Here is a 22,797-nt window from a genome sequence, read left to right as displayed (position 1 = left end):
GATATAAAGTATAAAAGCTAAAATAAGTGTAAGTACCAAAGTGGATTTAGAGGTTGATAAGTATGTATGGTATAATACAATACAATAATATAAGTAATAGTGCAGTAATGAGTACTGTCAAGTTAAGTGTAGCTTATTAAATGATTATGAGAGATGGTGGATATTGCACAGTAGTAATAGAAGTATGATGCTACCATAATCCAAGTACCACTTCCTTGTGTTCTGCAATTGGGTTCATAGATCGTGCACTACGACTGTTTCTGAGAGGGAGGATTGAAAAATGTGAGATGAAAGAAAAGAGGAAGAGAATAGTCTGATACAACAAAAAAGAGAACTATGCGGTGTGTATGTTCACATGCAAATGTGTGTGTTTGCATTAAAAAGAGAAGATGGTTGTGCAGAGTACGCAGGGAGGGGAGAAACATTGTTCCTCCCTTCCTCCTACTTCCTACTGAACAGTTGTGTGTGTCTGTGGGAGGGTGGGGTGCATGAATAAAGGGAAGGAAGGGAAATTATATTCTTACAGTACAGTACAGCACATGCTTTTACCTCGGATACTGAAGTATGGATTCTGATGGACAGCTATCAAGTTTTCTCTACTAGTTTATTGCCAGTGACAGTGACTGTGAAGTGTCATTGTCAATCTCGCCTTTCTCATTGTGGCCGACAGTGACATCAACACCATTGCTCTTGTCAGCTTGCCTGCATCTGTGCTTGTGGAATGATGACTGAGCTCAGGATAGCTAAGAATGCCTCATTGGATGGACTGCTCAACAGTCCCCCCAGTAAGCCTTTCCTCAAGAGACGATGCCTCAGTGATGTGAGTATTTTTCACTTGCTGGAAGTGAGAGATTCTTTGCACTCTAGTTAATGTTGCTCGTTTAATTCTTAAGGTTGCTTAGAGACAGAAATATATATGTTTGGTGGCGCAGGACAGTAGATATTGGATTTTTGTACATTGTACAGATAGATACATGCTCCACTTCGCTAGGATCTGTTTTTATCCCCATACAGACAGAATCAACTGTGTTTGTGATTGGGGAGAAATTGCCTACAGTACCTACTTTTTCTTTTTTTAACCTGTTGATAACATGCAAAATACAATTTGCAAATTCTGTAATGATGCTATTTTTATTAGGAAATATATCTACAAAGCAATGGTTCACATTCTGCTGCACTAAATCAGCACCTCCACAATCCAGGTGTGCATTGCTTTTCTTTCTCAGGAGAGATTCAGTCTGTGTGGTTCACTAATAATCTGGTCAGCATAAAACAATGTTTGTTGACATTTGTTTTGCAGTCAGGAGAGCACTATCTCCCTGAATATCATATGGCACTGTTTATTTTCACATGCAGCAATAGACCGAGGCTGCACCTTTGGCTTTACTAGGTCAGGGTCAGGTGTGTGTATGTTTTTCTTTTATGGGTGGTGATATGTGTTCATTTAAGTTTGAAAACGTTTTTATGCATGCAAGTGTACGCTTTCCTGTGGTTTTGTGTGTGTGTTCTGCAAGCCCTGCAGCACCCCTTAGTAAATTTAAGCTGTCATGTGGAAACATCAGCTTGGCACTTCAGTCCACTTGTGTTACATGGTGAACAGAGGGCTCACCCCACAACAAGCACTGCCGACAGGGTTGCTGTGATCCTCTCATCTCAGGTTGGAGCTGCTTAAAATCCATAACATGGCCTCTGCAGATGAGAAATGCATGCCTGAGGATGTTTTCTTCTACTTTAACCTGTACAAGTACCTCTGCTAATTGGACAAAACACTGAATTATGTTATGTGGTAGCACATGGTCGGTGTAATTATAAATCCAGTAGCTGGGTTGAAGCCTGTTTGTCTAATGAGCAGCACTGGTATCAGTACACCCCCTGGACACATGTTGATTCCAAAACATCAAGATTATACCACGGTTGACATGAAACCCAGTTGCCAGACAATCCATGTCAATTTATTTTTATTTCCTGCCTTGTACACTCCCTATCTGCCTGTTACCCGACAGGTTAAGTGTGTCTCATTCACACATTAATGTGACTGTGTGCTTCAAACACCAAAATCATAATGTCTAATTTGGCCATTGCTAGCAGTCACATGAGCTGGTGGCTGTAGCAACAGAGTGAAGCACCATGAAGCTTTGAGGCTCATTTTCCCTTAAGAGTTACTTGTTTACAGTGTGTCGGTCTTCTAGCGTGGAGGAACAATTCTTGTGGAGTTGAATGGAGCCTCAGTGAGATTGGTGTCAAGTGGGGTGGGGGATGTGTTAGAGAGTGCCGTCATTGTGAAATAAGGAATTAGGGGGTGTCAAAGATTCCAACAGGAGGTCTCATGTCTTGAGACTGCGCAGCCAGCTTTGAGAAGAGATGAAGGATGAGTGAAGAGACCGCAGGGAAACCATATCAACACTGTCCAACTCATGTCCCTTTGTGGATCTGTGTCAACTTTCTTCCACAGACCTCGGACCTGTTTGCCATGATCGAGAGAATGCAGGTACTGTAAGTGGTCCCCAGGTTCTGCCTTTTGTACTTACTGCCTAAACTCGTCCGTTCTTCCTCCCAGGCTTTAATCAAATGGCATCCTCAAAATTTCACTCGCTTTGGACATAAAACTTCCATTTACTTCTATTTTGAGTGTCCTGTATTTCTGCTTTTCCTGCTATTTTTGTATTACAGATCACAACCCTGCTACTGCAACACTTTTATGTGTGTGTCTATGTATCCCTCTCTTCGCCATTAATGCGTTTTTTGGTATTTGCAGCAGTGACAGCTTTAGGCTGCCTGTGGAAACCTGATGCTTCTAAATGTGCTGAACAGAGCCTTTGTGTTTTCTCTTGACAGCTGTGTAGTTTTTATCTGTGTCATCAGATGTGTGAAATGTTATGTTTTTCAATATGCTGAGATGGATTTGTAGGAATGTATTTTGTTTTGTAGCCAGTGATGTTCAACTCCAGAGTTACACAAACCAGAAGCAAGAACAGTAGATTCTGAATAAGCCAGTGGAAAGAGATCAACACAGTTTTAACAGATACTTTGATCTGAGAATGTCTTTGATACCATAAGCATCCATAAAATTTTCCCTTTTAGCTGAATCATAATCTAGCTTTCTTTTTTTCTTCCTTTTGATCTTGAATGAAGTAGTCTGTAAACTGACAAATAGTATTTTTCAAAGACCGTATGAAATTGACCTTTTAGCTTTGGCATTGCTGAGTCAGGGTCAATTTGACATGATCCTGAAACACTGGAAACACCATTTTAATCTGAATAGTCTACTATGATAATATCTTAGGTGGAGACTATGAAAGAAGCACAAAAACATTATTTTGGTTTAGAATATGTAAAACACTGTAAAGGCTTAAACAACAACATATTTCTGAAATTCTACTGCTGGAACAAAGAAGATCACAGGCGTAAAAGGCGTGATGTCTAGGCGTGAAGACACGTATTAGTAATGCTTTCATTTTAATTGTAATGTCTAAAGTGTTTCTGAGCTACTTGGGGATTTTTCAAACCTTATTTATTTTGTTTACTACATTTTTTATTATTAGTAATTCATATTCTCCAAGTAAAGGGAATGAGGGAGGGAAAGAGAAACAGAAGCAGTGGACTAGTCTTCAAAGAATGAATTTATTGAAAGTATTTCCAGTTTCTATTTGATCTTCCTTAGTCCTTAAAAAATGTTTCAAATCATGCTGCAGGGTATTCCACACAAAGGGGCCGCTGATCAGGAATGCTTTGTTACTCATCTCTCTCTGTGCTTTGGGAACTGACAGTAGTTATGTGTCAGCGGAATAAGAATAGATGATGGAAAGCCCTAAAGTGGAATTAAGGTAAACCATATCTGCAGTATGGTTTAATAGAAACACTCTCCCTGTTGTCATGGACCTCTGCTTATCTTTTTTGCTTGCTAGAGTCCTAAAGATATCACTCCTCCTTACTTCCTCTTTCTGTGGCCCATCTGGTGATTGAGCTTGTGTTATGTAAACATGAATTATTGTCACTATGCTGCTGCACAAGAAATTTCATGGAACTTGACAATCAAAAATGATCTGCGTATCTGTGTCTTTGGTCTTTGTCTATAGTTGCACATGTGTGAACCTGTTTTGTACATATTTCACCTGTTCCCACAGTATACTATCATTCCCTCTCTCTCTCTCTCTCTCTCTCTCTCTCTCTCTCTCTCTCTCTCTCTCTCTCTCTCTCTCTCTCTACAGGGTTACAGAATGGATGAGCAAAGATGTGCCTTCCCTCCTCCCCTCAAAGTGAGTCGCAAATCCTTACATCTTCTCATAGACCACAGTCTGGTAAAGCATCCGTAATGGCAGAGTTATAAACCTTTCCCTATCAGCTGTCAGACAGGCTTTAGGATGCTCACCGACTGAGTTAGGAACTCAACGGGGACTATGACTGCAAAATCCTAAGCTGTCCTATTACCTAGACAGGCTTATGCAGTTGGCATTGAAGTCTGGGAGATACTCTGAGCAGGAGGTCAGCTGAGGTCAAGTCAGAAAGGGCACACAATAGATGGTAATCATCTGAAAGAAGAACATAAAACCATTTATTGCTGTGGACTGTGTTGTGTGTTGGATGTTGGATGTTCTGTGCAGGCCAGTTCTTCCACACCAAACTTGAATAATTTTTCAGCTTCTTGCAGGGAGGTAGTGTCATGTTGCCACAGGAAAAGGCCTTCTGTAAACTAAAAAGTCAGAAGCACACTATGGTCTAAAATATTATTGTGTCTTGTAGTAGTTAGGTTTCCCTTAATTAGCACTAATGTGCTTAGTTCATACCTTGAAAACAACCCCAGACCAAATTTATACAAAAGTATGTGGACAGACACATACTTTGGCCATATACTTTAGTGTACCGTACCATGGTTTGGTGGTATATTTTCCTTGTTTCCAGTGGATAACTGCACAAATAGACAATATAATGGAGCTGCAGTAGAGACCCTTAACACCAATAAAACTATCAGGAGTGCTACAATGAGCAATAACTTCTGTTGTCAATGTCAATCTGATAGCTGATCAGTCAGTTCACCACTTTGGCCCTAACTGAAATATCTCAACAACTACTGAATGGATTGCCATGACATTTTGTACAGACATTCATGGTCCCCAAACAATGTAACCTACTGACTTTGGTGATCCCCTGACTGTACCTATAGCATCACCATGTGGTTGACATTACTGGTTTTAAGTGAAATGTCTCAATAACTAGTGGATGGATTGCCATATAATTTTGGCACAGACATCCACAGAGCCCAGAGGATGAATGCTCTTTACCTTTGTGATGCTCTGACATTTTCTCTAGTACCACCACCATGGTAGCTACAATTCCCAATAATGCAATGCCATAAGAAAGGCTGTATTTTGTGTAAGGGACTGTTACTTTCACTTAGTTGAATATAAACAAAAGCACTCTTGCTTTTGTTACCACATATAGCCTATAACTTGTAATGGAACAAGTCCAGGCATGCTCTGCTGGGGTTTTTCAAACGCCATTCTTGGGAAATGGAGAAAATCAGGGAAAGTTGGTTCGCAACACATGCATATCCAATGTCCTTTTTTCATGTCAATACTGAGAGGTTTTAGCATAAATGTTTAGCAAATGACAAATGTTTAACTTCTTTGAGTTCCAATAGTGACATAACAACAACAAAAGCAGCGAGTACAGATTGAAGCCTCAGCTAAATGTTACTTGCTAACAAAAAAGCTATGTATTCACAAGAGAGGAATATAAGGCAGAAAGGTTGCTAATGTTGCCTGTCATGATTTCAGGATAAGAAAAGTAACCCTGAAAAATGTAGAACTGGATGACGCTGTAGTTAATATTCTGTCACAGTGTTGATGCTCATTGTTATTTTCCTCAAAGAACCAAAACAAAAAGTATGACTAGAAGAGGCTGTTTGTCAGCTTGACTCATTCGTTTCCCTCCCTGCAGACAGAAGAGGACTACATCCCTTATCCCAGTGTTCATGAGGTACATACAATGTACTCTCCACACAAATAACTCACACTACACACTAAATATTTTACAGATGTCAGAAACTGTAAAGCTAAGGGATTAAACAGGTAAAACATAGCACAAATGTTCTGCAACAATGAAAGCAATGCAGTGCTTGATGCAACACACCGACTATTATTTACTAATCAATATTCTTCTGAACATTATTATTGTCCATCACTGTCAGGTTCTGGGTCGCACTAGCCCTTTTCCACTCATCCTGCTGCCCCAGTTTGGAGGCTACTGGATAGAGGGGACAAATCATGAGCCTAAAGACCCACCAGAGGCTGATCAACCCCCTTGTCCTACCTCCCACATCAAACTGGAGACAAACAGCACTGCCAAGATTTACAGGAAGCATTTCATGGGCAAGGTGAGGATGGGAAAAAGGGGTCTGGTTTTATGCATTACAAAACAGCAAAAAGTATCAATTGTGATTTATTCTCTTGCATCTTAAAATCTAGAATTGGGATTTTGAAATAATATCTGCCTCTAAAAAATGTATCCTACAAGAAAAACTACATTTGAAAGAATTGGTATTAAGGTAGCCAATTGCCAGAACTTTGTGATTACAAAATATAGGAGTTGTCACAAAGATTTTGTGTGTGTGTCTGTGTCTATCATTCAATCACTTTTACTACCAGGACAATGTTTCAGGCACACAGAGCAACATGTGGGCCTTGCAAAGAGATGAGGACAAAAAACAGATGCCACTGTTTGCTTGTGACAATAAAATCATAGTCTGTGTTTCCCTTGAAAACCTTTACTTTTGTCAATACTGCTACGCTGTTAGTGTAAAAGTGATGAAGCAAAGAAGTGCATGTACAAGTACATACACCACACGAAGTGAGAAAAACAATACTGTCACCATATTATGCTATATGATTCTAAACTGAAACAAATTGCCTTCTTGTAAACACAGTATATCTATAAAATAAAGTGGTTGTATGTTCAAAATAAGATTTGTAAAAGTTGATACATTGTGCCTTGTTTCATGCCTTTTTCTCAAGGGCAGTTCAACTATTTATTTTCCTTAATTAAAAGACTGTTAGTGCCTCTACCCCTCTCCATTTCTAATTTAGCTTTTTTTTTAAATTTATTATTGTGTCACCCACTGTCAGTTGCTAGAGGAGTATTTATGCTTGCATTAAACTTGCTTCTGCTTATCTGCCCCCAGGAACACTTTAATTATTACACCATGGATGCTGCCCTGGGCCACTTGGTCTTTTCCATGAAGTATGATGTCATTGGGGATCAGGAGCATCTGCGCTTGATGCTTCGGTACAATTTCCTATTATCTCTATCCCTGACCTGTTTTCTCTCCCATTTGTGCTTTTTCTTTCTTGTAAGTTCCTTTTTAATCACAGTCCTCTCCTTTGCAATATCCCTTTTGAAATTGTTCTTTGCCTTTACTCCATTTTCCCTTTCTTTGTTTCTCTTTCTGTGTTTCTCTCTCCTTGGCCCTTTTCTCACATTGAACCTGCAACAGCCCTGGCTTCAAATATCCATGTAATGCAGTGATTTTTAGCATTTACTCATATGTCTCCCAAACAGAACCATTGCATATTTTCACACATGACTTGATTGTTCCGGATAGATTATGTTGGGGTTTTTTTTTTTTGCTCAAGTATAGCGTTAAGTCGAGCAAAAATGATACAGACGAAGAAGAGCATCTCAATTCTCACAACCCTTAGTGATGAATTTTAAAATGTATTTTCCAGCTTGATTGCTGACAATAGGTAGTGTTGCGGGAAGGCTTGCCCCTGCTGTCAGAGGGCACCCAATAAACTGTTTTATCAATTTCATCTTCAATTAAATATGACTTCAGATGTGTGCTGCCTATTTCACACAGTCAGTGACAACCTCCAAGCCACTATTGTTAAAGGATTGCAACTTTTATGAATGTACTTACTTCCCTTACAAATTTCATCTGAGGAAGGTCTAAAATAAAACCTGGTTTGGTGGACATCTGCTCCACCAAGCCTCTAATGTTCTTTTTCTAAGTCACAGTGAGGTGAAAAAATAACCTTTTCACCTTAACTAATACTGCGTCTTGTAACATGCTATCTAACACTAATTACCCCAGAAATAATAATATAAAATCATATTATTAATAAAACTAATGAAATAATTCAATTAAGCTTTTGAAATAATATAATCGCATATTTAGAAAATGCTCTGCTTTTATGTCCTTAGAACCACAACAAAACACATGCCAGGGTCCAACAGACATTTGTGTCAGTCATTTAAGTTCTGGGAGTTGTGTAATAATGTGGGTATAAATCAAAGTGTTAAAATGTTTGTGTGGTACAGCATAAACACTCAAGCTTCTCTGTATAATAAATGTTGACTTAAAACACTGTGCCACAAAGTACTCAACAATCAGCACACTATTCATCTCTGTTGTATAAGTGTAATGCCTCCCACCCACCATCACCCAAACTCGTGCTCACTCACTGAAATCCTCTACTCCTTCACATTCTGCTAAAGACAGTCAAGGGGCAGAGAGGCAGAACTCAATGCACTATATAACCTGTGAATTAAATTTAGCACCCGAGAAACTCCACTCCAGATTTTAAAAGCTGTATTCCCTCTTTGTTAATGGAGCTTTAGAGTGGATAAGTATGTCGCGAGGTAACAGTCACTCAGCCCATAAAATTTTTAACATACTGATGTTTTCCACCCTATCATCCCAGTCAAACACAGTCACGTCAGCTAGTGTAGTCACAGGCACTGACTCACAGTCCATATTTAAAGCATCTGTAAGAGATCTACACAAGTAATAATCTCTTTTTTTATTTTACTGTTAATGCCCTATACACTGTGAAAACTTTAGCATACATAAAGATTATAGGTTGTTAGGACTATGATAAATATAAATTGACCGTTCGCTATGCCTCACTCCCCTTAGTTACCGTATACCTGTCAACCTTTCTCTTCTCACACAGCACATAGGCAGTTTACTATGATAACGGTGGAAGATTAAACACCCACATTGTTTTGTAATTGTTTTGAAAAAATGGGTCCTTGATTTCAGACAGAGGGAGAGAAAAGCAAGCTTCTCACTTGTAACCAGTGATCGTTGATTTTGCTAGCTAGCTAAGTAAGCTAACGTTAGCTCCATGAGTTGGTTGAAAATGCTGTCTCTGGCTGACTTGTTAATGTTTCCAGATGACTCAGAAAGTTTTTAAAAGTAGTCTTGAATGTGCACTTGATGGTTACATAGATGATATTGTGCTAAAAGAATTAGCTAATGATGTACGCTTTAGCCTTGGAAGTAACACTAAACTAAGGTATCCAGACATGCTTAAGTTTGCAGCTTTCGTTAGAGCAGATAAGCACACGTTTTAAACCCTTCCTTACTCTTTTGCTCTTATGCTTTTGATTTTGGAAAGGCTAAAAAAGACACCACCCTCCAAACTCTTAAAATACAGAGTATTTCTCGTACTACAGCTCCATGCACAACGCTTCAGCATGTGGAGAAATCCGAAGCTTAACAGGCCTGCCTATGGTTGCTAAGATACCAAATGGATGATGGCTGTCCATGGGAGGGGCTTCAGCATTTTGTGGCTTGTTTGTTGCCTCAAGTTGTCTAAATGTTCATTTTTACAGTGTAGTGGAGAGCTGTGGCTATTGTATCATGATGCTTTAGGGCAGGGGCGGAGCTAGACTTTCAGCACAGAGGGGGCGGAGCATCCTCAAGGGGCCCTTCTGATAAAGTCATTTTAAAATTCACAACTGTAAAATAGATGATATATCCTATCCTATCCATAAGCACAAATTGTCACTTATTGAGCCATTAAGAAGATGTCTAAGAAAACATACAGTGAAGCCACTTTGTGTAAGCACCAAAGATAGCACACGGCTCTCTACAAGCATCAATTAATGCACGGTTCAGCACCACCGCTGATAGACAGCGTAAGTTCTATCTTATCTTATTTAATCTTAAAGCAAAGGAGAGACTGAACCGTTTTTACACACCACATATAGCGTGTGCACACAAAGCTACGCTGCTAGGCAACACAGTGGCTGCTGACGCTCTCATATAGAAAGTGAGTTACAATTATCAAGAGTTTGTCATTTTATTCGCCTGTCTGAACGGCATTCTGTGAGCTTTATGCACCGCAAAGTGCTCTACAATCTGCTCTAGGTTCAGCTTCTTTGCTCGTTCATTCTCAAAGCTTAATATAATCAGTCCACTCAGCCTCCCTAAAAGAATAAGCTTTTAGTGGTCTACAACACTATGCGAGGCCTAATCAAATGTAAAATAGACAGTCTACAACACCACAGGCAGAGACACAGACAACCAAAATTTAAGTTAATAAAGACTAATTATGGATGTTTCCCTCACCAACTGCTCAGCTTGCTGTAGGCCTAGTTTAGTGTAGGCTAACATTAGTCCATTTGTGTATTCCACCATCCTCCATATAACAAAATTATCTGAACAGGTTAATGAACTTTGTACATATCACAGTCCCTTTTTAAAACTTCATACTCCTCTCCTTCATGGTGGCAAACCTGCCAACCACTTTGTCAATGTCCCACTCAACACACAGCATTTTAGCACCTAGCTAGATTAAAAAACACCAATGGCAAATGGGAGCAGATCAAAACGAGACTTTGTAATAAAATATTGTAGTGACAGCCCACATTTCCCATCATGCAGTGCTGGACTGAGGAATTTGTTAAGTTTGCTGTTTTATGTTCCAAAATACTTTTTGTTAGTGTATCTAATGTGTCTGTTCAGAACGTGGTGGTTTATGCTGGTAGGTCATTTTTGTGCTGGGTTATAGTTTAACCATTAGTGAGGTGGCTGTCACATTTCATGAGACCAGCTGTCTTTTACTATTGTAATTATAGTTCAAGTCCCTTTGATTATAGTTCAAGAACTGTGTCCAATGATTAATTCAGTGATGTCTTCCACAATGTGTCAAATGACACTTAAAATAAAACCCTGCCTCAAATAAAATTGTGTTAGCTTTTGCAGCTTAGATAAATAAATGTGCTGATTGCAGTCACTATATGAGGAAATATAGTAGGCTCAGTAGGGGCCCATACTGGATGTGACCCCGCTCCCCCTGCGGTTGCTCTGCTTATGCTTTAGGGGTAACAAGGATATAAATGGTTTGGTGTGATCCTACATAGGTCATTTAACTGCTGCATAACTAATGTTCCACGGTTAGGGGTGTTGAGTCTGTCCAGGGACGATTTGCGTAATGATTATTTTTGGGAATAATTATAAAGTAATTACAAGTTTCCCAGTAATGTAGCTATTATCTCACCAACTATTGTTTATTGTACCCCTCTGATAGAGCAGTGACTCCCTAAAAAAGTAATGGTGCCCATTCCACCCTCTCCCAGGCAATCTTGGCTCAAACACATTAAGTGTAAAGACCATTATGCTCCCAGCTCCACACAACATCTATAGGAAAAGTCCCCTTTGAACGGGCGTTTCACTTGCATGACTCCTATGCATCAAAGAAAGAAACCATTAAAGCAGAAGGATAGCTTTGGATTAGAAACCGAACAGTGAGCATTTTGACTTTAACTTTTGTCGTTTGCCTTTCAGCACAAAGCTAAAAACTTACCATGATGTGATTCCCATTTCCTGCCTTACCGAGTTCCCCAATGTGGTTCAGATGGCCAAGGTATCGCACAGAATATATAGTCAAAAACCTTTATTTTAGTATATGTTTAAAATGAGAAAAGCTGAATATACTTTCCCCCCTTACAGCTTGTTTGTGAAGAAGTAAACGTGGATAGGTTTTATCCTGTCCTCTACCCAAAGGTAGGCAATAGTCCTCATTGGGAATTTTCCAAATACCACTTTCTTTCTTGCTACCTGCTGTCCACCAACACCCCATCTCCATGAACCTGACTGGAAACGTCCTATTCTCTCATCCTCAGGCATCAAGGCTCATTGTCACCTTTGATGAGCATGTGATCAGCAACAACTTCAAGTTTGGGGTTATTTATCAAAAGTTTGGCCAGGTGAGTGTGCTTCAGAGATACCGCTGCTAATCTTTGCTTTTCAAGTCATGTGTCACTCACACTGAAAATGTCCTTTGCTTCCTCCACGCAGACATCAGAGGAGGAGCTGTTTGGGAACATGGAAGAAAGTCCTGCCTTTGTTGAGTTATTGGAGTTTCTGGGCCACAAGATTGAGCTTCATGACTTTAAAGGGTTCGGACACTTTTCAGTTCAGTTTCTTTCAGTTTTCTCAGCAGGAGATTTAAGCGCTTTTGGTTCATTCTTAGTATAGTGCTCCACCTCATGTCTGTCAGAAGCAGACGATCATTCACTTTGCTATTGATCAAAGTGGCTTTAAATGAATCCCTGAAATGCGATTTAGAGTTTCCTGATATTTGTAGTGTTGCTGACATTGTGATTGAGTAGGCAGAAGAAGTGTCCTTGCCATTCCCCCAATGATGAATGAGCGTGGATGGAGCGGGTGCTCTGAGAGCACGCTCTTATGTTCCACTCCTAACACCGCTTTGTTCGTCTCTCTTCTGTCTTCTTCTTGGCTGTTGACCTCAATCTTCTCTTTGCCTCTACTTCAAATTTTCTTCTCTCTCCTTTTTCTTGCTTCTGCCCTTAAATCTCCTCTCTCTTCTTCTCCAGGTTTCGGGGTGGACTGGATGTCACTCATGGGCAGACGGGGACAGAATCCGTCTACACAAGTTTCCATAATAAGGAGATAATGTTCCATGTGTCCACCAAGCTGCCTTACACAGAGGGAGACTCACAGCAGGTATAGTGACATTCCAATGATTCATTATCAAGGCAACTAATTTGTGTTTTCAGGGCAGTTTTCAATGTGCTTCACTAATTGATTTGTAAAGGCCTCTCCTTGTGACTCCTCCATGTGTCAGACTGCAGCAGCAGCAGCTAATGGGTCAGGGCTGTAAAATCCAAATATAGGTCTTTTTAGTTAATGTTGATGAAGCAAGATGAATCATTTAAATCTGAATCTGGAAATACTAAAATCAGTGGTTAAAGGAATAGTTTGACATTTTGGGAAATATACTTATTAGCTCTCTTGTTGAGAGTTAGATGAGAAGATTAAGACCACTCTTATGTCTGTATGGTAAATCTCTTGCCACTTAATTTAGCATAAATACTGGAAACAGCTAGCCTGACTCTGTCCAAAGGAAACACAATCTAAAATGTGTAAAAATGACATGAAAAGTTATAGTTTTACAGAGGGTTATATGTGGGACTATTTCTTGGCCAGCTCTGTACTACCACAAGTTGTCACATTTAACTTTGGTTTTGTGCAGATTAAACAAACAAGATATAACATTAATTAGTGAGCTTTAGAGGTGATGGTAGGCAGATTTTGTTATGTTTGGACAGAGCCAGGCAAGCGGTTTCCCCCTGTTTCCAGTCTTTGTGCCAAACTAAGCTACCTGGCTGCTGACGGTGCCTTCATATTTAATGTATAAACAATGATCCCCACACTTGCTGGGTTTGTTTTTAAGTGTCTAACTGTCCTTGGTGACGCTTGAGTTTAGCAGTCCATCTGCACAGAGAAAGTGGTATTAAATGTTATTCAGCTATCTGGGTTCAGAAAGCCCCTGTGTGAGTAAATATTAAAGCTCACAGCTAATAAGCTCAGGGATGATGCTGTAGTAACCTGGCTGCTGTGCCTCTGCAGCTACATTTATCCTGTTTCACACGCAGCCTTCACTACTGTCTTGGAAATACATTTCAACAAAGATTGAATATTGAATATTGAAGATTGAATTTCATCTTTGAAAATATCAAATATGGTCTGGTTGTTTTCTCCACAAAAGACTTTACTTGATGCTCATTTATGTCTGTCAAATTGTGATCTCAATTTTCTCTAAAATGGTGTTATTTTGCAGCGAAACCTGTGTTTAGAAGTGCTGCAATCAGATATCTAGCAATTACAAGGCTAGTTAGGAGCTTTTTTGATGAAGAATAAAAGTCTGAGACATTTGTACATATTTGATAAATGAAGATTGTGGTGTTAGACTCTCCCTTTGAACTATATAAACGTTTTCCATTTACTTAATATTTCTGGCATATTTGTGGCTGCTATGACTTCAGCAAATTCTGAAAACTGAAACAGATGGTCGATTGTTCTCATGTGAATAAACAGACTGTCTTTGACAGGCTGTAAAGTAAATGTACTGCCAACTGGAAAAGAATCATGTATAAATCCCAGAGAAAACATTTACTGTGCAAACAATTGGTCAACTCTTGAGACATTTTATTGCAGCACCAGCTAACACTGCAGCTAATAGCAACAGATGTGAAGTGGCTTTGTTAAAAGTCTGTACTGTAGAGTGTTAAATAGCCTGATAACTGACGGAGGATAATCAACGCATGCTGTTGCAGCGCTGGTGTGACAATGTTGAGGCTACTGAGGAGGGACATGGGAGCTGGGTCTATTTTTTTGTCTGCACTGAGAATATTTTTGACCAAGCATTTCTGTTTATCACCAAGCTGTATCTGTTTGCAAAATCTGATATATCTGCTTCCACTTACATGCTGTGGGATGATGTGGGTCACGGTGCCATTTTGGAGAGATGAACAGAATATATTTTGACATTCTGATATCCAATAGCATTTTAGAGTATTTTACTGTTTGATTTCTGAAAGAAAAACATTTCTGGGACAGTACTTATCAGTTCTCAAACTGGAAATTTGCCCCAACTACTGTTAAGTTAATAAAATATTTACAAGATACAAGAATGAAAAAAAATGTATATCTTTTATGATGTTTATGGGCGTTTGGGAGCTGCTTAAATTAGTGTTCCTAGCAAAAGGCTATGAGGTGACAACATAGATTCATATTCCAGCAGAAGAAAAAGGTGTCCCTAATTCTTGGCAACACCAAGCTTTTTAAAAGATATTGCTTGGATAAATGTAATACTTGGGCACAGTCAGTCTGTCCTCCAAGTCTAGAGTGTCCTTTTGGCAACTTTAAGCATTTTGGCAAGAAGGAAAATGGAGCTATTCAGCAACGATGAGTTGGGTCACTGACTGTCAGCTATTTGCAGAATCATAAACCATTTTTGTTTGACTTTGCAGTGCCTCCACTGGTATTCAGATTAATTAATTTTCACACCATAAACAACCTTTAAAAGCTTGGACCTTAATTATTCCAGCCTAGTCATAGCTACATTAAATAACAGATACAGTGGCCTATAAGTCAGTATATACACTGACATATGTTATGCACACCCTATGTGTTCTACTATTTTTTGTGTATTTATTTCATGTTTGTAATAAATTATTCAGATATAGATGGTTTAGTGTATTAAATCCTTAGCACAAGCTTCAAAGGAGATACAAGACATACGAATTTAACTTTTTGGCTGATATTTGTGTAAAACTGGGGTGTCATACATCTCAGAGAAGAAATAATGTCCACCTCTCTGCTGGGACTATATTTATTCCTAGTCAATCTTTCACTTCCAGTTCTGGAAGTGATTCTGTGACAGGCCTGTGTTTTTGATTCTCTAACTGGTTATTTGTGATGTTTCCGCTGTTGTTAGTTTTGTTTATCTGTGCCATCCAGCTGCAGAGGAAGAGGCACATAGGCAACGACATTGTAGCCATCGTGTTCCAGGAGGAGAACACGCCCTTTGTACCAGACATGATCCAGTCCAACTTCTTGCATGCGTATGTGGTGGTGCAGGTGGAGAATGCATGTACGGACAATGTCACCTACAAGGTTGGTTTCAAGGAAAGCCAATACTGTGCCAAGAAACTCTGACTGACAGTGACCTGTAAAACCAATTTTAGATTCACTCATTCATTATTCAGGAGCTTTATTCTACTGTGAGGCTTTAAAAAGTGGCATTTGTGTCATGTATCACAGTATATCCCCTCCGTTCTCCGCCAGGTGTCTGTGACAGCGCGGGATGATGTACCTTTCTTTGGGCCTGCTCTGCCTGACCCTGCCATCTTCAAAAAGGCCAGCAGTCACACAAATTCATAAACTCATCTCCCCTTCATTCAGTCATCATAAACCTTCATCATCACCTTTCCTTCTTTATGTTTGCCTTCCTCAGGGCCCTGAGTTCCGTGAATTCCTCTTCACCAAGCTCATCAATGCAGAGTACGCCTGCTACAAGGCTGAGAAATTTGCCAAGCTCGAGGTGAAAAGAGTGTTGCGGTGCAAATTGTGCCATAGTGTGAATGCCTGTAGTGTGTGTGCATGTGTGCACACTTGAGCACATACCTGGTGTGCATCCTGCTGGCTGTATTGTTGATAGAAAGTGATTTCAAGTCACAACATAGATTTATTATTTAACCCTTCTTGAACAACAATCACATTGCAAATGACCTCTAGTGCTGATGTCTATCATCCTGATGTGGTGCTGTCATATAATTTTCATTAGTGTCACCCATATCCCCTCATTTGAGATGATGAACTAACTTGAATTTTGGATTTCAGTGTGAGTACCTGTGCAAACTGACTGTGTTGTTGTTGCCAGGAGCGTACACGTTCAGCCCTGTTGGAGACTCTGTATGAGGAGCTGCATATAAACAGCCAGTCCATGATGGGTCTGGGTGGAGATGAAGATAAACTGGAGAATGGGGGCGGAGGAGGAGGAGGAGGCTTCTTTGAATCCTTTAAGGTACTGCCCCATCCCTCATTTGACGAGGCGTGCCGTTAATCTGCAACTCCACATGCATGAGAGAGAATGGTTATGACTGGAGAGACTTTTAGGATGTTTTTTTCCCTCCCCTGTCGCTTGGCTGGGATTCTGGGTATTCACACATGAGAAAACAAAGCATAGAAAATTTGCAGTATCTCAAAGGACCAGTCCTGTGGCATTTGATTTCCTCACTTGGCTGCAACTGCTGAACCCGGTGTGTTTTCACATGATGGTGTGGTTTTGAGGTTTGGGGAGTGTCCTGTTGTGTATGAAAGGCACTTTGCTCCGACAGAGTGCTCCATCAATGAACATTAGGGTGGTGGAGCGTAGCCCAGCCGCTGAGGCACGGCGGTTAGGAGCTGTGATTGTGTGTGCCTGATGAACAATTTAATGACCCCCCATTAGGGAGCTGATGATGCAGTTTGCATGTCTCCCTAGCGTTTTTTTCTTCTCTCTGTGTCGCCAACTAGTTCTCAGCCATCTTTTCTGTATTTCCATGCAACTTCAGAGGAATATATCCACCTTTCTCTGAGTCTCATTTGTCTCTTTAGATCCATCTCTTCTCCATATCTTCATACACTACATCTGTATAAATGCACTCTTGCCTGCAAATCCTGTCTCTCTTTTTTCTTTCTACCTGTCAAGAGCTATTTTGCTGCCTCTCTTTCTCTTCCTCACACCTCCACAAATTACATCTGCAAAGATTTCCCACTCTTTCTCTCGCTGCCTCTGTCCAGCGGTGTAAATTCTGCTGTCCTGCTGTCTCTCCTACTTTCTCTCACTTCCTTGCTGTGAGCAAGGAAGGCAGGAAGGCGTCCCCTCCTATGACACAAAACCCCACTATAGATTTCCCGCTGTTAAATGACAACTTAGGAGATGCGGCTTCATCCTCCTCCATCACAAAGCCTACACTCCCCTCGACCTTCTGTGAACCTACATTTCTCTCACGCAGCCTCTCCCTCCTGCCTGTTGACCTGCACTGCCCCTAAGTGTTCAAAAATAGTCCTGCATACAAACAAGCATAAACCTATGAGTTCATGTGCAAATACGCAAATACACACACATCCATATACACACGTGTGCCTTCACAGATTCATCGAATTTATTCTAAAATATTCACTTCACAATATTTTCAGCATGTAGTCATACATTATATTATATTCAGTGATTTGTTAATTTTTAACGGGGGTGGCCCAAAGGAAGCACCCTACGACTACACGTTGCTACTTTGATCATAAAGTTGACACTACTCAATAGAGTACATAGGCTACAATATAGTATAGAATTGAGTATTTATAGTATATAGTTTAGAGAATATTATAAATCCAAGACGAAACTGACAGAAGGACGGGACTGAGAAAAAAAAGGCGCAATTACAAATCCGTCTGCTACTTCAGCACCACACGCAGCGCCATGGATTTATGAATACACAGCACAGTTAGGCTTCTGATATTTCAGAGCCATAGATTGCACTTGCACAAACCTCAGTCAGATAAAGGATAAATGAGTCAGGCAAACTAAACTAGCATATTCAACTAAACAACAGCTCTGCCCCTGCACTCTGCTACTAGGGGATGGAGAGGGTGGAGGTTAACAAGGGAGTTGCATTTTGGTAATTTTGCTAACAAGGGGGACCACCCCCCAAAAAATCGCCAATTTATTATATTATATCATTAAAATATATAATATATTAGTGATAGGCCTTTTTCACTGCAGACATTTTGACTTTGACTTTGTCATAGTTAGAAAAGAACAGGTGTTACTAACAACATTAAAGATGGCTCCATTGTATTCAAGTGTCCCAGTAAGCCGTGACAGTGAGCCAGCATGCACAGTACCAGGACCCTGTCTTCTGTGAAAAAAGGCTATTGCCACCACATTTTATGAATATTCAATATAAATAAAACATACACTCTGTGCAAAGAACCAATATGTGTATTAGCAAAGTACCTACTAATAAGCACATATTTGTCAACTTTTGAAATCGACTTAATTTGGACTTAGTTTGAGTATATAGTCACATACTGTTCATGTGGTATATAATGCTTTGAAAAATCGGTCAGTGTGTTGCGTTTCCACATAATATCAAAGTGGATCCACTGACAGTATCTCCTCGTTTCTCTCTGTAGCGGGTCATCCGCAGCAGAAGCCAGTCTATGGACGCCATGGGCCTCAGTAACAAGAAGTCACACACAGTCTCCACTAGTCACAGTGGCAGCTTTACCCACAATCCCGCAGAGAGCCCCAAAACCCCGGGGATTGTAAGTAGCCCATTTTGGTTCACATGATGCCCACCTAACACATACATTCAGGATACAGTATATTTTCACCATTCACAGCACAGTGGATAAATATGCATACAGACTGCTCTCACCCCAGTTCTTTCTTATAAGCAGCACTTTAGCTAATTACTCCTGTTGGCACATTGTAGCACTTTACTTTCATCAGTATGTTAACATCAAAGCACTCACTTTCATTCCTGACATTTTAAATTCACTCTTGCTTTGTACTAAAGCAGCTTTCATTGATTGCCTTTTTCCATTTACGGCTCATAGTGTTCCTATTAATGACTAGGTTTTTTTGTTTGGGAAATTAACAACATAACTCATTGTCAGAATTTCATTCATTCTCATCTGTTGAGAGAATCTTCATCACCATATAGAGTGACACTTGGATATCTAGGATGATGTTAAAAATAGAGTATCATTTGTGGAATGAATCTGATGATTTCCTTCTCAGTGCAGATTGTGAGCCCTAGTGTAGTCTCCATCCTGAGTCTTGAAGTGAGCTCAGTGTAGTAGCTGTTTGACTACCCAGACTCCCTCCCTCCTTACTGTGCTTTTGTCATGACTGTTTCCTCCTGTAAATGTTACAAACTCTCCACACAGTCTTGTATATGTGCATATGTGGCTGCAGAGTATGCATGGCCCAAGCCATAAATGCAAGGAGCACACTGTCCTGTTTGTGTGTCTTTCAAAGGGGGTTAATTATGTTTCAGTGACATTCATTGCAGTTTGGGATTTGGTTACTGACAGTATTTTGAATTGGAACCAAATTTCTGAAAGGACTTAGTTTTCTAAAAGCTACCCCTTTGAATTTTGTCAGCCCGCTTTGCCCTTTTTCGCCTTCTGAATGCATCACTAAACAGACCTGTATCCCTCAGGGCAGAAACTGCCAACATGCCTGCTACCTCGGTGGCACTCCATCTCCTGCTGTGCCCTCCTGTGATGGACCCCAACCTTGCTTTTGCTCTAAAAAGCTTCTCACTATTTCCTCAGTATCATGTCTATTAAGTCATGCTGCGAGCTCATTTTCAAGCTCTTTTGCACCGTGCTGTTTAAATTCTTTGTGCTGTGCGCATGAGATCTTATGATGTGTTCTTTTCTTTTCCTTCCTCCCTCTTGCTTTTTCCTCTCTCTGTGCTCCCCTTGCCCTGTCCTGTGTGGCTCAGTCATTGCTTGTTCCAGGGAAAAGTCCCAGTAAATATGGACGCCGAGGCAGTGCCATAGGGATAGGAACAATAGAAGAGGTTCATGTATATTTCTCCCTTCTTGTTTACTATTTTTGTCTCTGGATTTTACTTTGCTATTGTCTTTTCATAATGTAAGTGTGCAGCTGATGATTTCATTTCAGATGTTGCATTTCCTTGATTCATGTTTTGCATTCCATTGCATCAGATCTCAGGGCTTCATGCATGTCTTCCTTCACTTCATTTTACTTTTAAATTTCTTGTTAAACACTTTAAGAGAAAAGTAAGAAATTCAGAAAAGAAAATTGTAAACAGACTCCCACTTATGTTCCTGTGCACAGTCACTCATTGATGAATCATACTGCATCTTAAATTAGTGTGTACCAGACATTTTGAAATTTGAACAAATAAACTCTACAGTCTGACCTCAGTACTTAACATGAAAACCAAACAGAACACCCAACAGGATGCTTCTAAGGCGTTGAGACGATAAAAACTTTTTTCATCAGAGTCAAAATAAGAGAATATAGAATGTAAAATCAATTCCCGAAGCCCAGTGTATCATGGATTTGTAAAACATGTTTCCATATGTGTCATTACATTACCTCGGGATTCATCAGTTCATTATTTCTTCGGAGCATATTTCTATATGTAGATATCGTTCACTTCAGTAGCCCACTGTGTCATGTACTGAATATCAATATAATTTATATTGTGCTCGTGAACTGCTTATACTATCCCTGTAGTGTGTGTCTGACTTTCTTCTACCTACCTACTGTCAGTCATTGATCATTCCTGGGAAAAGTCCAACCAGGAAAAAGTCTGGGCCCTTCAGCTCTCGTCGCAGCAGCGCCATTGGCATCGAGAACATCCAGGAGGTCCAAGAGAGGAGGTGAGAGGAGAGAGCTGATAGCAGGGAGTGGGTAGTGAGGAGACAATGGTGTTGCAACAGATGGAAGCAAGGCATTCAGCCATTGGAAGATACACTGTTTAAGATACAAGCTCTCGTTGTATGGCATCAAGCGAGGGAATTATCAATGCCTTACTTTATTTGTTGTGATTCGAAGTGTTTTGAATAACAAAACCAAGATTTTACCCAAATTCTAGGTTGTAATAACTCAACAGAAGATTCATAACAGCCTTGAAATTTGCTTTGCCCATCTGTGTGGTATTTTGGTGGCAGGCGCAGAGCACACGGTGCACAGGTGGGAGGAGAGGAACAAGCCGGTGGGAGGTTCATTCAAATGAGGCAGCGCAAAGCGTGTTGTTGGTACTTCGGCAGAAATTGGGTCTTAGACTTTTTGCTAAGAATAGTCTGGTGATGTTATCAACAAGAGCAAACTAAATACTTGGAACAAATGTGCATCAAACATTTAGCATTTAATGTGGATGTTTAATTTGGATAAAGCAGGAACTCCTGTAAATCAGTCTACATTTATTCATGAATTAATATGAGCGCTTGGAGCACTAAGCACTTGTCGTTGTGCGATTAAATTAGGGCCCTTAATTTCATGTAATATTTGTCACTTCGATGAGGAAAAAAAGGCAACAATAGTAGCATAACAATAACTGCAGTTTGTTACAGTTAAAGGGCCACTTCTTCAGATCTTATAACACACATTCAGATGATATGTATGTGTTATAACATTCATCAAGAGTTTGTCTAATGTGTTACTATATGAAATAAGTAAACTTCATGTATTTACACGTGTCAATCTCCATCCCTGTCCTGAAGCCGGGAGGTGTCACCCAGCACCCAGAGGACACTGGACAGCAGCCACTTTTCGCAGGAAAACAAATCAGACAACTCCTCCAATCACAGTTCTCCAGAATTTCCCGCAACTAAGAACAGGTGACTATTATTTAAATTCATTATATAATAATACACTATATTATACACACACACTGAGACGTTTTTTGTGATGATTGATCCCTTTGGTGGGTGGATAGGGAATGCATTTTTATAGATTGGAACAGCAACTCTATTACATGGACAATTACCCTCATACTCATAGTCATAAGCCTCTCTAGCCATTTCAATGAAACAAGCCACCAAATTCACATTATCCATGTTTGGTTATTGCTGGTCCAACAACATAGCTTGTGCATTCTGCAGGAGGCACCTGCATGACTTTATGCAGCTTTGTAGTTTAGAATATTTTTTGACAGTGATGTTGTGATATACACAATATTAATATCTTTGCACTCTTAAGGCAAAGGTAGAGCACATTTAAATTTTAAGAAATTATTTACACGCATTGACTAATATGAGGCAAGATATCTTCTGGAATTTTGATCATAGTATTGGCATGATATAGCTTGAATTGTGTTTTACTGATCCCAAAAGGTTGCACTTAAACTCTAGTTTGTTGTTGGTATGTCAAAAATATTGTGATATACTGTAAGTTTTGGTATGTATTACCAAGCCCTAGATAGAGCTAATTTAGAGGGTTGCATGAATTCCAAAACAACTTAAAAGATTATGTTACTTGGCACAGATTCAAACACACTGCTGTCACTTTGCTTGAAAGTGCTACCTGAGGTGTTGTAAAATGAAGTTGATGAATTAATTAGACGTTTGGAAGGAAAAGTAATAAATACAAAAATGGAAAAAAAAGATATTTTGATTGTGCTGCCCAAATAAATTCAGCGTATGGAAAACATGGTGTTTGTGCGGTCAGAGTGACCCAG

The 22,797-nt window shown here is 39.9% G+C and overlaps 1 protein-coding gene across 18 annotated transcripts in view; it reads left to right on the top strand.

The window, feature by feature from the left end:
- The window catches only part of rap1gapb (RAP1 GTPase activating protein b), a 98,594-nt gene that overhangs the window by 71,085 nt on the left and 4,712 nt on the right, over positions 1-22,797 (top strand). For 9 of the 18 annotated variants that reach the window (XM_044212144.1, XM_044212153.1, XM_044212084.1 and 6 more), the window contains 18 exons: positions 2,453-2,488; positions 4,209-4,256; positions 5,938-5,976; positions 6,188-6,373; positions 7,178-7,281; positions 11,570-11,648; positions 11,735-11,788; positions 11,908-11,991; positions 12,083-12,183; positions 12,622-12,751; positions 15,551-15,706; positions 15,878-15,949; positions 16,047-16,133; positions 16,473-16,616; positions 18,767-18,898; positions 20,089-20,166; positions 20,889-20,998; positions 21,842-21,958. In XM_044212144.1, coding sequence (XP_044068079.1) covers positions 2,471-2,488; positions 4,209-4,256; positions 5,938-5,976; positions 6,188-6,373; positions 7,178-7,281; positions 11,570-11,648; positions 11,735-11,788; positions 11,908-11,991; positions 12,083-12,183; positions 12,622-12,751; positions 15,551-15,706; positions 15,878-15,949; positions 16,047-16,133; positions 16,473-16,616; positions 18,767-18,898; positions 20,089-20,166; positions 20,889-20,998; positions 21,842-21,958 — 1,739 coding nt within the window. In that variant the 5' untranslated portion in view covers positions 2,453-2,470. Of the gene's footprint in view, positions 1-166; positions 821-2,452; positions 2,489-4,208; positions 4,257-5,937; positions 5,977-6,187; positions 6,374-7,177; positions 7,282-11,569; positions 11,649-11,734; positions 11,789-11,907; positions 11,992-12,082; positions 12,184-12,621; positions 12,752-15,550; positions 15,707-15,877; positions 15,950-16,046; positions 16,134-16,472; positions 16,617-18,766; positions 18,899-20,088; positions 20,167-20,888; positions 20,999-21,841; positions 21,959-22,797 lie in introns of those variants that run through there. The other 9 variants (XM_044212105.1, XM_044212188.1, XM_044212179.1 and 6 more) reach the window with 5 other exon arrangements.

This window comes from Siniperca chuatsi, linkage group LG2 (genome assembly GCF_020085105.1).
Source record: "Siniperca chuatsi isolate FFG_IHB_CAS linkage group LG2, ASM2008510v1, whole genome shotgun sequence".
In the NCBI taxonomy this organism is placed as follows: Eukaryota; Metazoa; Chordata; class Actinopteri; order Centrarchiformes; family Sinipercidae; genus Siniperca; species Siniperca chuatsi.
Note: the sequence above shows the minus strand (reverse complement) of the source record. Positions and strands in the feature narration are given on the sequence as shown.